Source organism: Rana temporaria, chromosome 11 (assembly GCF_905171775.1).
Source record: "Rana temporaria chromosome 11, aRanTem1.1, whole genome shotgun sequence".
Taxonomy (NCBI): domain Eukaryota; kingdom Metazoa; phylum Chordata; class Amphibia; order Anura; family Ranidae; genus Rana; species Rana temporaria.
The window spans coordinates 1,597,501-1,613,191 of NC_053499.1; the positions used below are offsets into that span (position 1 = coordinate 1,597,501).

The 15,691-nt window shown below is 53.4% G+C and overlaps 1 protein-coding gene across 2 annotated transcripts in view; it reads right to left on the minus strand.

Annotated features, from left to right (window-relative positions):
- The window catches only part of TRIM66 (tripartite motif containing 66), a 48,532-nt gene extending 35,581 nt beyond the window's left edge, over positions 1-12,951 (minus strand). For both annotated transcript variants that reach the window (XM_040327870.1, XM_040327869.1), the window contains exons 1-3: positions 12,863-12,951; positions 2,529-2,664; positions 702-831 (exon numbers count right to left, since the gene is read on the minus strand). In XM_040327870.1, coding sequence (XP_040183804.1) covers positions 702-831; positions 2,529-2,664; positions 12,863-12,871 — 275 coding nt within the window. In that variant the 5' untranslated portion in view covers positions 12,872-12,951. The remainder of the gene's footprint in view (positions 1-701; positions 832-2,528; positions 2,665-12,862) is intronic.
- Positions 12,952-15,691: the final 2,740 nt, after the last annotated feature.

The following is a 15,691-nucleotide window of genomic DNA, read 5'->3' on the forward strand; positions in this document are numbered from 1 at the left end:
TATCCTTCATCACCCGTGACCCCAGAGTATCCTTCATCACCCGTGACCCCAGAGTATCCTTCATCACCCGTGACCCCAGAGTATCCTTCATCACCCATGACCCCAGAGTATCCTTCATCACCCGTGACCCCAGAGTATCCTTCATCACCCGTGACCCCAGAGTATCCTTCATCATCCGTGACCCCAGAGTATCCTTCATCACCCGTGACCCCAGAGTATCCTTCATCATCCGTGACCCCAGAGTATCCTTCATCACCTGTGACCCCAGAGTACCCTTCATCACCTGTGACCCCAGAGTACCCTTCATCACCTGTGACCCCAGAGTATCCTTCATCACCCGTGACCCCAGAGTATCCTTCATCACCTGTGACCCCAGAGTATCCTTCATCACCTGTGACCCCAGAGTATCCTTCATCATCCGTGACCCCAGAGTATCCTTCATCATCCGTGACCCCAGAGTACCCTTCATCACCTGTGACCCCAGAGTATCCTTCATCACCCGTGACCCCAGAGTATCCTTCATCACCTGTGACCCCAGAGTATCCTTCATCACCCGTGACCCCAGAGCATCCTATGACTCCAGGGCACCCTGAGCCCCCCTGTGCCCCCCCCCGTGTCTCTATGCAGCCTCGGGTACACTTCTGTCTCTCCCTGTGAATACGGACCCCAGTCCATGACACCCCCCCCCCCCGATCTCCTACCTGTGATCCTTGTGCTCCAGGACGAGGCAATGGCGGCAGATCAGACTGTCACACGACTCGCAGAATAACTTCAGCGTCTCCTGGGTGTGGAGGGGGCAATACATGGGGTTCCCGGAGCCGCCGTCAGTCCCTGCCGAGCAAAACGCAAAACTTCAAACCCTTTATAAAGGAAAATTCCCGGAAAAGAGAAATTCCTTAAACACTCAGGCCCATATTCTCTCTAAAAATCCGCGGGCTGCGCTTAAGGCACTTACACTCCGCTGTCCCAACTTACTGGAGCAAGTGTTGTATTCCCCAAACACTTGCTCCATAAGTTGGGACGGCGAAGTGTAAATGCCCCGGCGTAGCCTGGCGTATCTCCAAGGGGGCGGCTTGTATTCAAATTAAGCGCGCCCCCGATTCTAATGAACTGCGCATGCGCCGGGCTTCAAAAAGCCCAGTGCGCATGCTCCAGTTCTCGGCGGAAAACGTCAATGGTGCCGACGTGTGCGTCATTGACGTAAAGTCGTATTCAAGAACGACTTAGTAAAACGACGTACCCGACGAAAAAACACGACGCGGACCCGACGCCATCCGTAACATGGCCTACGTGGGACTGGCGGAAACTTACTCCTCATATAGTAGGAGTAAGTTTCCGCTTACGCAAATGACGTTAGCGACGGTTACGCGACGCAAACTCATTCGGGAATCGGCGTAGAAGGATCATTTGAATACGCAAATGAGTCCTTCACGTAAATGCCATCTAGCGGCGGCCGGCGTCATTACATTTAAGATCCGCCAGTGTAAGTGACTTACAGATGGCGGATCTTGGGCCAGATTCACGTAGCGCAGCGGATCTATAGATCCGCTCGTTCTACGTGAATTAAGATCCGCTCCCGCAAGTTTGGGAGGCAAGTGGCTAATTCACAAACAACTTACCTCCAAACTTGCGACGGCGGATCCTAAATCCCCCGGCGGAATTCAAATTCCGCGGCTAGGGGAGTGTACTATTTAAATCAGGCGCTTTTCCGCGCCGATTTAAATGCGCAGGCACCGTCCGGGAAATTTCCCGGCGTGCATTTCTCCCACTGACGTCGCTAGGACGTCAGTGGTTTCGACGCTTACGTAAACGACGTCCGTCCGTATATGAGAACGACTTACGCAAACGACGTTAAAAAATTTAAATTCGACGCGGGAACGTCGGCTATACTTAACATTGGCTGCGCCTGATAAAAGAAGGGGTAAGTATACGCCGGAAAACCGCTACGGAAACGACGTAAGAACACTGCGACGGGTCCGCGTACGTTCGTGAATTTGCGTATCTCGCTGATTTACATATTATTTATCGTAAATCAGCGGGAACGCCCCCCGGCGCCATTTTTAAATTGAAAAAAAGATCCGACAGTGTAACACTGTCGGATCTTAGCCCTATCTATGCGTATGTGATTCTATGAACCAGGCGCATAGATAGGACCAGTGTAAGTCAGAGATACGATGGGGGATCAGGAGATATCAGGAGATAATACACCGGAGTATCTCTTTGTGAATCTGGCCCTTTAAGTGTATCTATGCGAAAATGATTCTAAGAATCAGTCGCATAGATACACGGGCCAAAAAAGGGAGTTACGATGGAGTATCCTGAGATACTCCATCGTAACTTCTATGAGAATATGGCCCAAAGTGCAGGAAAAAGCTTCTCCTTCTATTTCAACCAATCTGATCGTACGTTTTATGAGGGGGGAAATAATTAGGCGGCCACTAGGCCCCTGTGAGTGCGAGGCCTTAGGCGACCGCCTAATTTGCCTAATTAGCGAGCCGCCTCTGGTTGCAGCGCATCCCGCATTGTACCTGTCCTTTGCTGCAGATAATGTTCTCCGCTCCCCTTGCTGTGCCGGTGCTGCTCCGCGCAGGTGCTGCACAACCACTTGTTACAACGCGTGCACAGGCTGTGGGCGGGGTTCTTCTCCGCGCATTCGTAGCAGCTCTGAAACGCAAAAAAAGACTTTCATTACATATATGAGGAAATGTAAAGAAGACTCACCGATATGCAAATGATCTGATTTCCTTCCCCAGGAGGGATGTAGAGAGGAAAAGGAGTGCAGGGGGTGCAGGGTGAGAAGGGGGGATGCTTGTGGGTGGAAGGATGTAGGGCAGGAAGAAGAGGCAGAGGATGCAGAGGGGGGAAGGCAGTGCAGGGGATCTAGCAGGGAATGAAGGTCGGGAGAGGGTGCAGGAAATGCAGGGAGGGAAGGGAGTGCAATGAATGAAGGTTGGGAGAGGGTGCAGGGGATGCAGGGGGGAGCAGGGCAGGGCAGGTAGAAGGGAAGGGAGTGCAGGGAATAAAGGTTGGGAGAGGGTGCAGGGGATGCTGGTGGTGGAGTAGTGCAGGGGATGAAGGCTGGGAGAGGTTGTGGGGAATGCAGGGGGGAGTAGTGCAGGGAGTGCAGGGGCTGAAGGGTGGAAAGAGGAAACAGGGGGAGCAGTGCAGGGCATATACAAGTGAAGGGAGTGCAAGGAATGAAGGTTGGGAGAGGGTGCAGGGGATGCAGGGGGGAGCAGTGCAGGGCGCGTAGAAGGGAAGGGAGTGCAGGGAATAAAGGTCGGGCGAGGGTGCAGGGGGGAGCAGGGGGGAGCAGGGCAGGGCATGTAGAAGGGAAGGGAGTGCAGGGAATAAAGGTTGGGCGAGGGTGCAGGGGATGCAGGGGGAGCAGGGCAGGGCATGTAGAAGGGAAGGGAGTGCAGGGAATAAAGGTTGGGAGAGGGTGCAGGGGATGCTGGTGGTGGAGTAGTGCAGGGGATGAAGGCTGGGAGAGGTTGTGGGGAATGCAGGGGGGAGTAGTGCAGGGAGTGCAGGGGCTGAAGGGTGGAAAGAGGAAGCAGGGGGAGCAGTGCAGGGCATATACAAGTGAAGGGAGTGCAAGGAATGAAGGTTGGGAGAGGGTGCAGGGGATGCATTGAAGGAAGGCAATGCAGGGAATGTAGAAGGGAAGGGAGTGCAGGGAATGAAGGTTGGGAGAGGGTGCAGGGACTGCTGGTGGGGGGAGCAGTGCAGGGGATGTAGAGGTGAAGGGAGTTTAGGGATGAAGGTCGGAGAGGGTGCAGGGAGGGAAGGCAGTGCAGGGGATGTAGAGGAGAAGGGAGTGCAGGGGATGAAGGTCGTGAGAGGGTGCAGGGGATGTAGAGGAGAAGGCAGTGCAGGGGATGTAGAAGAGAAGGCAGTGCAGGGGATGTAGAGGAGAAGGGAGTGCAGGGAATGTAGAAGAGAAGGCAGTGCAGGGGATGTAGAGGAGAAGGGAGTGCAGGGGATGTAGAGGAGAAGGCAGTGCAGGGGATGTAGAGGAGAAGGCAGTGCAGGGGATGTAGAGGAGAAGGCAGTGCAGGGGATGTAGAGGAGAAGGGAGTGCAGGGGATGTAGAGGAGAAGGGGGTTCAGGGGATGTAGAGGAGAAGGCAGTGCAGGGGATGTAGAAGGGATAGGAGTGCAGGGGACGAAGGGTGGGAGAGGGTGCAGGGGGTGTAGGGAATGAAGGCAGTGCAGGGGATGTAGAGGAGAAGGCAGTGCAGGGGATGTAGAGGAGAAGGCAGTGCAGGGGATGTAGAGGAGAAGGCAGTGCAGGGGATGTAGAGGAGAAGGCAGTGCAGGGGATGTAGAGGAGAAGGCAGTGCAGGGGATGTAGAGGAGAAGGCAGTGCAGGGGATGTAGAGGAGAAGGGAGTGCAGGGGATGTAGAGGAGAAGGGAGTGCAGGGGATGTAGAGGAGAAGGGGGTTCAGGGGATGTAGAGGAGAAGGGGGTTCAGGGGATGTAGAGGAGAAGGGAGTGCAGGGGATGTAGAGGAGAAGGGAGTGCAGGGGATGTAGAGGAGAAGGGGGTTCAGGGGATGTAGAGGAGAAGGGGGTTCAGGGGATGTAGAGGAGAAGGGAGTGCAGGGAACGTAGAGGAGAAGGGAGTGCAGGGGATGTAGAAGGGATAGGAGTGCAGGGAATGAAGGGTGGGAGAGGGTGCAGGGGATGTAGGGAGGGAAGGCAGTGCAGGGGATGTAGAGGAGAAGGGAGTGCAGGGGATGTAGAGGAGAAGGGAGTGCAGGGGATGTAGAGGAGAAGGGGGTTCAGGGGATGTAGAGGAGAAGGCAGTGCAGGGAACGTAGAGGAGAAGGCAGTGCAGGGGATGTAGAGGAGAAGGGAGTGCAGGGAACGTAGAGGAGAAGGGAGTGCAGGGGATGTAGAAGGGATAGGAGTGCAGGGAATGAAGGGTGGGAGAGGGTGCAGGGGTGTAGGGAATGAAGGCAGTGCAGGGGATGTAGAAGTGAGGGGGGTGCAGGAATGTTTTTTTTCCAAATTACAATCACATGACATTTGAACCCTGATGTAGGCGTGTCTCGGAATATCGAATGATGGGATTGGCCGTCCTTCATTTGTCTCTATCACTCCCGGCCTATCAATGTATTACTCGGAGGAAGGTTCCGTGTATTCCGGTGAGTTTGTATTCAGCCGGCACACGTGGGGGCCCAGCGCACGCTCCTCTGGGGCCGCAGCGCATGTAACCAGCCTGGATACAACCAGCGAGGAGAAAAGTGTCCCTGGAAATTATTCCGCTTCTTGGCAACGATGTGAAGCCCCCGGGGGGCGTTTATAGAGGTGAAATGTGTCCCGCCCCCAGGGAGCCATCCAACCTGCTAATGAGGATAATAACACATCTATGGACGGGGGGGGGGGGGGGGGGGACACCCTACAAGAGAGGAGCCGAGAATCCCAACTACAAATATACAACGTGTCACTTCCCTGGGCCTGGTGATCTCTGTACAGCACCGCGGTATATGTCAGAGATATATAAATGTATAATAATAGTGTGTGACTGTGGGGGGAGGGGACATTAGAGTGTAAGCTCCTCTGTACAGAGACTGATGTGGGGGGGAGGGGACATTAGAGTGTAAGCTCCTCTGTACAGAGACTGATGTGGGGGGAGGGGACATTAGAGTGTAAGCTCCTCTGTACAGAGACTGATGTGGGGGGAGGGGACATTAGAGTGTAAGCTCCTCTGTACAGAGACTGATGTGACTGTGGGGGGGGGAGGGGACATTAGAGTGTAAGCTCCTCTGTACAGAGACTGATGTGACTGTGGGGGGAGGGGACATTAGAGTGTAAGCTCCTCTGTACAGAGACTGATGTGATGTGGGGGGGGAGGGGACATTAGAGTGTAAGCTCCTCTGTACAGAGACTGATGTGACTGTGGGGGGAGGGGACATTAGAGTGTAAGCTCCTCTGTACAGAGACTGATGTGGGGGGGAGGGGACATTAGAGTGTAAGCTCCTCTGTACAGAGACTGATGTGGGGGGAGGGGACATTAGAGTGTAAGCTCCTCTGTACAGAGACTGATGTGACTGTGGGGGGAGGGGACAATAGAGTGTAAGCTCCTCTGTGCAGAGACTGATGTGACTGTGGGGGGGAGGGGACATTAGAGTGTAAGCTCCTCTGTACAGAGACTGATGTGACTGTGGGGGGAGGGGACATTAGAGTGTAAGCTCCTCTGTACAGAGACTGATGTGACTGTGGGGGAAGGGGACATTAGAGTGTAAGCTCCTCTGTACAGAGACTGATGTGACTGTGGGGGGAGGGGACATTAGAGTGTAAGCTCCTCTGTACAGAGACTGATGTGATGTGGGGGGAGGGGACATTAGAGTGTAAGCTCCTCTGTACAGAGACTGATGTGACTGTGGGGGGGGGGGGACATTAGAGTGTAAGCTCCTCTGTACAGAGACTGATGTGACTGTGGGGGGAGGGGACATTAGAGTGTAAGCTCCTCTGTACAGAGACTGATGTGGGGGGAGGGGACATTAGAGTGTAAGCTCCTCTGTACAGAGACTGATGTGACTGTGGGGGGGGGGGGGGACATTCAGCAGAAGAGGACGGGGGAGGGGGAGATTCTCGGATCGGATCCGAGCGGCAGAGAACGACGGGGGAGGGGGAGATTGTAATTAACCCTCAAAATGTAAATTTCAAGGCTAAAAATAGAATTTTCCGTGACTGGCAGCAAAACAAGATAATTACGGAGTCGGAGAAATCGCAGAGAAAACAGACGCGTGTCACCGACCACCGGGGGGGGGGGTGGAGGGGCGCGGAGAGGAACGGGGCTCATTCACAACGATCGATGGGACCGCCGATCGATCGCGTGATACTAAACCGCGTCTGATTGGATCACAAGGTACAGAAACTGCCCGAAAAATGAAAAAGTAACAAAATTACAGATTCAGGAAATCGCAGAAAATATTTCCGGAGGAGAAAATTCCCGACAAATTTTGGGGCGAGAAAAAGTTTATAAACTGGAAAAAAAAACGTTTATCGATTGACCGGCAAATAGCAAAACATTAATAAAGTCATGTGATCGCTCCGAACCAATGGAGGGGAAGCTGGCAGTGTGAGGAGGTCATGTGATCTTTTCCACCTGCTAGGATGTCAGTGCTGGGACAGCTCCTCCTGGGGAAGCTCCTCCCTCCCAGCGAGAGATCTCTGGGATCTTTTCATCTGGCCAGTCCTTGTTACATTGTTGCTTTTTCCCCAACAAATAGATAAGACTTTGTGAACCTGGAAATCGTTCTGTGTGCTCTGTGCCCCCCTCTTCCTGATCTCTGTGTGTGCTCTGTGCCCCCCTTCCTGACTCCTTCCTGATCTCTGTGTGTGCTCTGTGCCCCCCTTCCTGACTCCTTCCTGATCTCTGTGTGTGCTCTGTTCCCCCCCCCCTCCTGACTCCTTCCTGATCTCTGTGTGTGCTCTGTGCCCCCCTTCCTGACTCCTTCCTGATCTCTGTGTGTGCTCTGTGCCCCCCCCCCTTCCTGACTCCTTCCTGATCTCTGTGTGTGCTCTGTGCCCCCCTTCCTGACTCCTTCCTGATCTCTGTGTGTGCTCTGTGCCCCCCTTCCTGACTCCTTCCTGATCTCTGTGTGTGCTCTGTGCCCCCCCCCTCCTGACTCCTTCCTGATCTCTGTGTGTGCTCTGTGCCCCCCCCCCCTTCCTGACTCCTTCCTGATCTCTGTGTGTGCTCTGTGCCCCCCTTCCTGACTCCTTCCTGATCTCTGTGTGTGCTCTGTGCCCCCCCTTCCTGACTCCTTCCCAATCTCTGTGTGTGCTCTGTGCCCCCCTTCCTGACTCCTTCCTGATCTCTGTGTGTGCTCTGTGCCCCCTTCCTGGCTCCTTCCTGATCTCTGTGTGTGCTCTGTGCCCCCCCTTCCTGACTCCTTCCTGATCTCTGTGTGTGCTCTGTGCCCCCCCCCTTCCTGACTCCTTCCCAATCTCTGTGTGTGCTCTGTGCCCCCCTTCCTGACTCCTTCCTGATCTCTGTGTGTGCTCTGTGCCCCCTTCCTGGCTCCTTCCTGATCTCTGTGTGTGCTCTGTGCCCCCCCTTCCTGGCTCCTTCCTGATCTCTGTGTGTGCTCTGTGCCCCCTTCCTGACTCCTTCCTGATCTCTGTGTGTGCTCTGTGCCCCCCCTTCCTGACTCCTTCCTGATCTCTGTGCCCCCCTTCCTGACTCCTTCCTGAACTCTGTGTGTGGTCTGTGCCCCTCCTGACTTCTTCCTGATCTCTGTGTGTGGTCTGTGCCCCCCCTTCCTGACTCCTTCCTGATCTCTGTGTGTGGTCTGTGCCCCTCCTCCTGACTTCTTCCCGATCTCTGTGTGTGGTCTGTGCCCCTCCTCCTGACTCCTTCCTGATCTCTGTGTGTGCTCTGTGCCCCTCCTCCTGACTCCTTCCTGATCTCTGTGTGTGGTCTGTGCCCCTCCTGACTTCTTCCTGATCTCTGTGTGTGCTCTGTGCCCCCCCTCCTGACTTCTTCCTGATCTCTGTGTGTGGTCTGTGCCCCCCCCCCTCCTGATTCCTTCCTGATCTCTGTGTGTGGTCTGTGCCCCTCCTCCTGACTTCTTCCCGATCTCTGTGTGTGGTCTGTGCCCCTCCTCCTGACTCCTTCCTGATCTCTGTGTGTGCTATGTGCCCCCTCCTTCCTGACTCCTTCCTGATCTCTGTGTGTGCTCTGTGCCCCCCCCTTCCTGACTTCTTCCTGATCTCTGTGTGTGCTCTGTGCCCCCCTCCTGACTTCTTCCTGATCTCTGTGTGTGCTCTGTGCCCCCCCTCCTGACTCCTTCCTGATCTCTGTGCCCCCCCCTTCCTGACTTCTTCCTGATCTCTGTGTGTGCTCTGTGCCCCCCCTTCCTGACTTCTTCCTGATCTCTGTGTGTGCTCTGTGCCCCCCCCCCCCTTCCTGACTCCGTCCTGATCTCTGTGTGTGCTCTGTGCCCCCCTCCTGACTTCTTCCTGATCTCTGTGTGTGCTCTGTGCCCCCCCTCCTGACTCCTTCCTGATCTCTGTGCCCCCCCCTTCCTGACTTCTTCCTGATCTCTGTGTGTGCTCTGTGCCCCCCCTCCTGACTCCTTCCTGATCTCTGTGCCCCCCCCTTCCTGACTCCTTCCTGATCTCTGTGCCCCCCCTTCCTGGCTCCTTCCTGATCTCTGTGTGTGCTCTGTGCCCCCCCTTCCTGACTCCTTCCTGAACTCTGTGTGTGCTCTGGGCCCCCCTCCTGACCTCTTCCTGATCTCTGTGCCCCCCCTCCTGACTCCTTCCTGAACTCTGTGTGTGATCTGTGCCCCCCTCCTGACCTCTTCCTGATCTCTGTGTGTGCTCTGTGCCCCTCCTCCTGACTCCTTCCTGATCTCTGTGTGTGGTCTGTGCCCCTCCTGACTTCTTCCTGATCTCTGTGTGTGCTCTGTGCCCCCTCCTGACTTCTTCCTGATCTCTGTGTGTGGTCTGTGCCCCCCCTTCCTGACTCCTTCCTGATCTCTGTGTGTGGTCTGTGCCCCTCCTCCTGACTCCTTCCTGATCTCTGTGTGTGGTCTGTGCCCCCTCCTCCTGACTTCTTCCTGATCTCTGTGTGTGCTCTGTGCCCCCCCCTCCTGACTCCTTCCTGATCTCTGTGCCCCCCCCTTCCTGACTTCTTCCTGATCTCTGTGTGTGCTCTGTGCCCCCCCCCTTCCTGACTCCTTCCTGATCTCTGTGTGTGCTCTGTGCCCCCCCTCCTGACTCCTTCCTGATCTCTGTGTGTGCTCTGTGCCCCCCCTTCCTGACTCCTTCCTGAACTCTGTGTGTGCTCTGTGCCCCCCCCCCCCCCTCCTGACCTCTTCCTGATCTCTGTGTGTGCTCTGTGCCCCCCCCCCCCTCCTGACTCCTTCCTGATCTCTGTGTGTGGTCTGTGCCAAGGGCTGCTGTTAGAAATCACACAGCCTACCTGACACCTCCCCCCCTCCAGGCTGAAAGTATCTGAGGACGAAGATTTATCAGTCCCTTAATTTGCAGCCTCAGCAGCCCAGATTAATGAATAGGAAACACTTGGAGGCTTCCTTCTCATTCACAATCTGAAGCATAGTAAACAGTTTGCTATGCTTCAGTGATGTACGGACACACAAGTCCCTCACTGTGTTCCTTGGGTAAGGAAGCGGCCAGTAAATTACATTTACCGGCCCCTCCCCCCACTCTCTATCCTGAAACCCCCTCAGTAACTTCTGCCAGGAGAAAAGAGGAGGGAAGCCGCCGGGAAAAGGGGCAAACGGGGGTCCGGAAAGCAGATGGGAGGGGCTCATGTGCTACGCCGGCATGTACCGGCCATCGGGACTGCTGGGAGTTTCCCGGGGGGCCGATGGCTCGGTGGGCCGGTCAGGCGCAGTCCTGGAGCCCCTCCTCCCTGACAGCGAGTGATCGTGATTTCAGATTTCCCTCCTGTAGGGGGAGCCGCTGCCGACACTTGCTGGAGAGAGTTTTGGCCTCACTTCTCCCTCCGGCCTGCAGGGGGAGATAGAGAGCCGGCAGACTTTCCTTCCTCTCCCCTCATCACTGATCACAGGACTGGAGAGAGGAAAGATGCTGCCTTCATTCTGGAGAGCTGTGAGTGAGTACTGGGGGTGGGGGAGGGGGAGGAGAGGGGGACTCTGATGCAAGGGGGGGGGAAATCTAATACAACAGGGACACTCTGATACAAGGGGGGAGACTCTGATGGGGGACACTCTGATACAAGGGGGGACACTCTGATACAAGGGGGGACACTCTGATGGGGGACACTCTGATACAAGGGGGGACACTCTGATACAAGGGGGATTCTGATGGGGGACACTCTGATACAAGAGGGACTCTGATACAAGAGGGACTCTGATGGGGGACACTCTGATACAAGAGGGACTCTGATGGGGGACACTCTGATACAAGAGGGACTCTGATGGGGGACACTCTGATACAAGAGGGACTCTGATGGGGGACACTCTGATACAAGAGGGACTCTGATGGGGGACACTCTGATACAAGAGGGACTCTGATACAAGGGGGACACTCTGATACAAGGGGGACACTCTGATACAAGGGGGACACTCTGATACAAGGGGGACACTCTGATACAAGGGGGACACTCTGATACAAGGGGGACACTCTGATACAAGGGGGACACTCTGATACAAGGGGGACACTCTGATACAAGGGGGACACTCTGATACAAGAGGGACTCTGATGGGGGACACTCTGATACAAGAGGGACTCTGATGGGGGACACTCTGATACAAGAGGGACTCTGATGGGGGACACTCTGATACAAGAGGGACTCTGATGGGGGACACTCTGATACAAGAGGGACTCTGATGGGGGACACTCTGATACAAGAGGGACTCTGATGGGGGACACTCTGATACAAGAGGGACTCTGATGGGGGACACTCTGATACAAGAGGGACTCTGATGGGGGACACTCTGATACAAGAGGGACTCTGATGGGGGACACTCCGATACAAGGGGGACACTCTGATACAAGGGGGACACTCTGATACAAGGGGGACTCTCTGATACAAGGGGGACACTCTGATACAAGGGGGACTCTGATGGGGGACACTCTGATATAAGGGGGACACTCTGATGGGGGACACTGATACAAGAGGGACTCTGATGGGGACACTCTGATACAAGAAGGACTCTGATGGGGACACTCTGATACAAGAGGGACTCTGATGGGGACACTCTGATACAAGAGGGACTCTGATGGGGACACTCTGATACAAGAGGGACTCTGATGGGGGACACTCTGATACAAGGGGGATTCTGATGGGGGACACTCTGATACAAGAGGGACTCTGATGGGGGACACTCTGATACAAGAGGGACTCTGATGGGGGACACTCTGATACAAGAGGGACTCTGATGGGGGACACTCTGATACAAGAGGGACTCTGATGGGGGACACTCTGATACAAGAGGGACTCTGATACAAGGGGGACACTCTGATACAAGGGGGACACTCTGATACAAGGGGGACACTCTGATACAAGGGGGACACTCTGATACAAGGGGGACACTCTGATACAAGGGGGACACTCTGATACAAGGGGGACACTCTGATACAAGGGGGACACTCTGATACAAGGGGGACACTCTGATACAAGGGGGACACTCTGATACAAGAGGGACTCTGATGGGGGACACTCTGATACAAGAGGGACTCTGATGGGGGACACTCTGATACAAGAGGGACTCTGATGGGGGACACTCTGATACAAGAGGGACTCTGATGGGGGACACTCTGATACAAGAGGGACTCTGATGGGGGACACTCTGATACAAGAGGGACTCTGATGGGGGACACTCTGATACAAGAGGGACTCTGATGGGGGACACTCTGATACAAGAGGGACTCTGATGGGGGACACTCTGATACAAGAGGGACTCTGATGGGGGACACTCCGATACAAGGGGGACACTCTGATACAAGGGGGACACTCTGATACAAGGGGGACTCTCTGATACAAGGGGGGACACTCTGATACAAGGGGGACTCTGATGGGGGACACTCTGATATAAGGGGGACACTCTGATGGGGGACACTGATACAAGAGGGACTCTGATGGGGACACTCTGATACAAGAAGGACTCTGATGGGGACACTCTGATACAAGAAGGACTCTGATGGGGACACTCTGATACAAGAGGGACTCTGATGGGGACACTCTGATACAAGAGGGACTCTGATGGGGGACACTCTGATACAAGAGGGACTCTAATGGGGGACACTCAAAATTAAAGTGGGCCGGTCTGGATGCCCCATTTTTGTCCCGGTCCGGCCCTCCTGGTCTGTGCCCCTCCCTCCTGACGGTCAGAGATCGGTCGGTGACTTACCTTCGCCATCTTGGAATGACCGATGGGCTCCTTTTAGACGGAGAGGTCGGGCGGCGTTCTCCCCGGAGGCGTCACATGAAGGAGAAATATGACCTGAAAAATGACACAAATGTCAGACGGGATCCGGACTCACAAAACGCAGAAGAACAACAAGTCCCAGCATCACTTCACTAAAGGAGTCATTGAATTTGGATGGATGGGGGAGGGGAGACTTTGGAATTCTGCTGTGACCCCGCTGGAAAAGTCTGGGAAATGGGGGTGAGGGGGGTCACCAGGACAGGAAGGGACACACAGCAATAAAGTTTAAAACAACAAAATAAAAATGAAAGCCACTAAAAGATAATAAAATACCAAAACCGTCCTTTGCTGCAACATTCACCTTCAATCCAGAGATTTCCCCCGCAGTGCTTTTTTTCCCCTCTACTAGATGTCCCCAGTTCAGTGGCCCCTCAGAGTGAGTGAGATCATCCCGGACGAGCCCCCACCCTGTGACGGGACATCCCGGACGAGCCCCCATCCCTGTGACTGGACATCCCGGACGAGCCCCCATCCCGGACGAGCCCCCACCCGGTGACTGGACATCCCGGACGAGCCCCCATCCCTGTGACTGGACATCCCGGACGAGCCCCCACCATGTGACTGGACATCCCGGACGAGCCCCCACCCGGTGACTGGACATCCCGGACGAGCCCCCACCCTGTGACTGGACATCCCGGACGAGCCCCCACCCTGTGACTGGACATCCCGGACGAGCCCCCACCCTGTGACTGGACATCCCGGACGAGCCCCCACCCTGTGACTGGACATCCCGGACGAGCCCCCACCCTGTGACTGGACATCCCGGACGAGCCCCCACCCTGTGACTGGACATCCCGGACGAGCCCCCACCCTGTGACTAGACATCCCGGACGAGCCCCCACCCCGTGACTGGACATCCCGGACGAGCCCCCATCCGTGACTGGACATCCCGGACGAGCCCCCACCCCGTGACTGGACATCCCGGACGAGCCCCCACCCCGTGACTGGACATCCCGGACGAGCCCCCACCCCGTGACTGGACATCCCGGACGAGCCCCCACCCCGTGACTGGACATCCCGGACGAGCCCCCACCCCGTGACTGGACATCCCGGACGAGCCCCCACCCCGTGACTGGACATCCCGGACGAGCCCCCACCCCGTGACTGGACATCCCGGACGAGCCCCCACCCCGTGACTGGACATCCCGGACGAGCCCCCACCCCGTGACTGGACATCCCGGACGAGCCCCCACCCTGTGACTGGACATCCCGGACGAGCCCCCATCCCGGACGAGCCCCCACCCTGTGACTGGACATCCCGGACGAGCCCCCACCCTGTGACTGGACATCCCGGACGAGCCCCCATCCCGGACGAGCCCCCATCATGTGACTGGACATCCCGGACGAGCCCCCACCCTGTGACTGGACATCCCGGACGAGCCCCCACCCTGTGACTGGACATCCCAGACGAGCCCCCACCCTGTGACTGGACAGTGAAAGGAGAAGCAGCAGATTTTGATGACCAGGCCAATTTTTTTGCTATTCGGCACCAAAAGAAGGGGCCACAGCACATTGCCGGGAGGGAGTCGTACATGGACGTCCTCTCCTCTCCCTTCCCCCCCCCCCCCCCCGGCCTGCGCTCCCCCACCTGATTACCAAGTCCTTCGGACTCGGCTGACCCCCTGTCCTTTATCACATGATCAGCTGTCAGCCAATGACGTGATCATGTGATGTAGACAGAAGCCGGTATTTTGCTTTTTTATTATTATATTAATAATAATAATAATAATAATAATAATAAATGCTGTTACTACTAATAAAAATGTTTTTATCAATAATAATAATAATAATAATAATAATGGGACCACTGCAATAATTACTACAATTATAATTATTACTGTTAATAATAAATGTGATTAGTGGTAACAGCAGTAATTATAATAGTAATATTTATTGTAGTGGTCTGATTAGTTTTTATTAATATTAATAAAATTTCATTAGTAGTAACAGCATTTATTATTATTATTATTATTATTATTATTATTATTATTAATTAATAATAATAATAATAATAATATTTATGACCACTACAATAACAACTACTATTATAATTACTGCTGTTATACTACTAAGATGTATAATTTTTATAATAATAAATGCTGTTACTAATAATAACATGTATCAATAATAATAATAATAATAATACCACTACAATTATTACTACTATTAAAACTAATTGTGGTAATTGTTGATGTGGTCTTAATAATAATAATAATAATAATAATAATAATAATATAAGTAGTAACAGCAGTAATTATAATAGTAGTTATTATTGTAGTGGTCATAATTATTAATAATAATAATAATAATAATAATAAATGCTGTTACTAATAATAACATGTATCAATAATAATACCACTACAATAATTACTACTATTAAACTAATTGTAGTAATTGTTGACGTGGTCCTATTATTGTTATTATTATTATTATTATTATTATTAATAATACATTTATTAGTAGCAACATCATTTATTAATATTAATATAAGTAGTAACAGCAGTAATTATAATAGTGGTAATTATTGTAGTGGTCATAATTATTAATAAATGCTGTTAAAGTGACAAGTGCTTTTGCGCTAATACGGATCCTTAATAAGTGTATTAACCTCAACTACAATAAATACAGTGCAGCAAAACCTAATAATGTTTACATAACACCAAACAGAAATCAATAATAAATGGGATCCTGCGCAACGTATCACACAGATGAAATTAAGGTATCACAATGGAGACCAAACTAAAGTAGTGA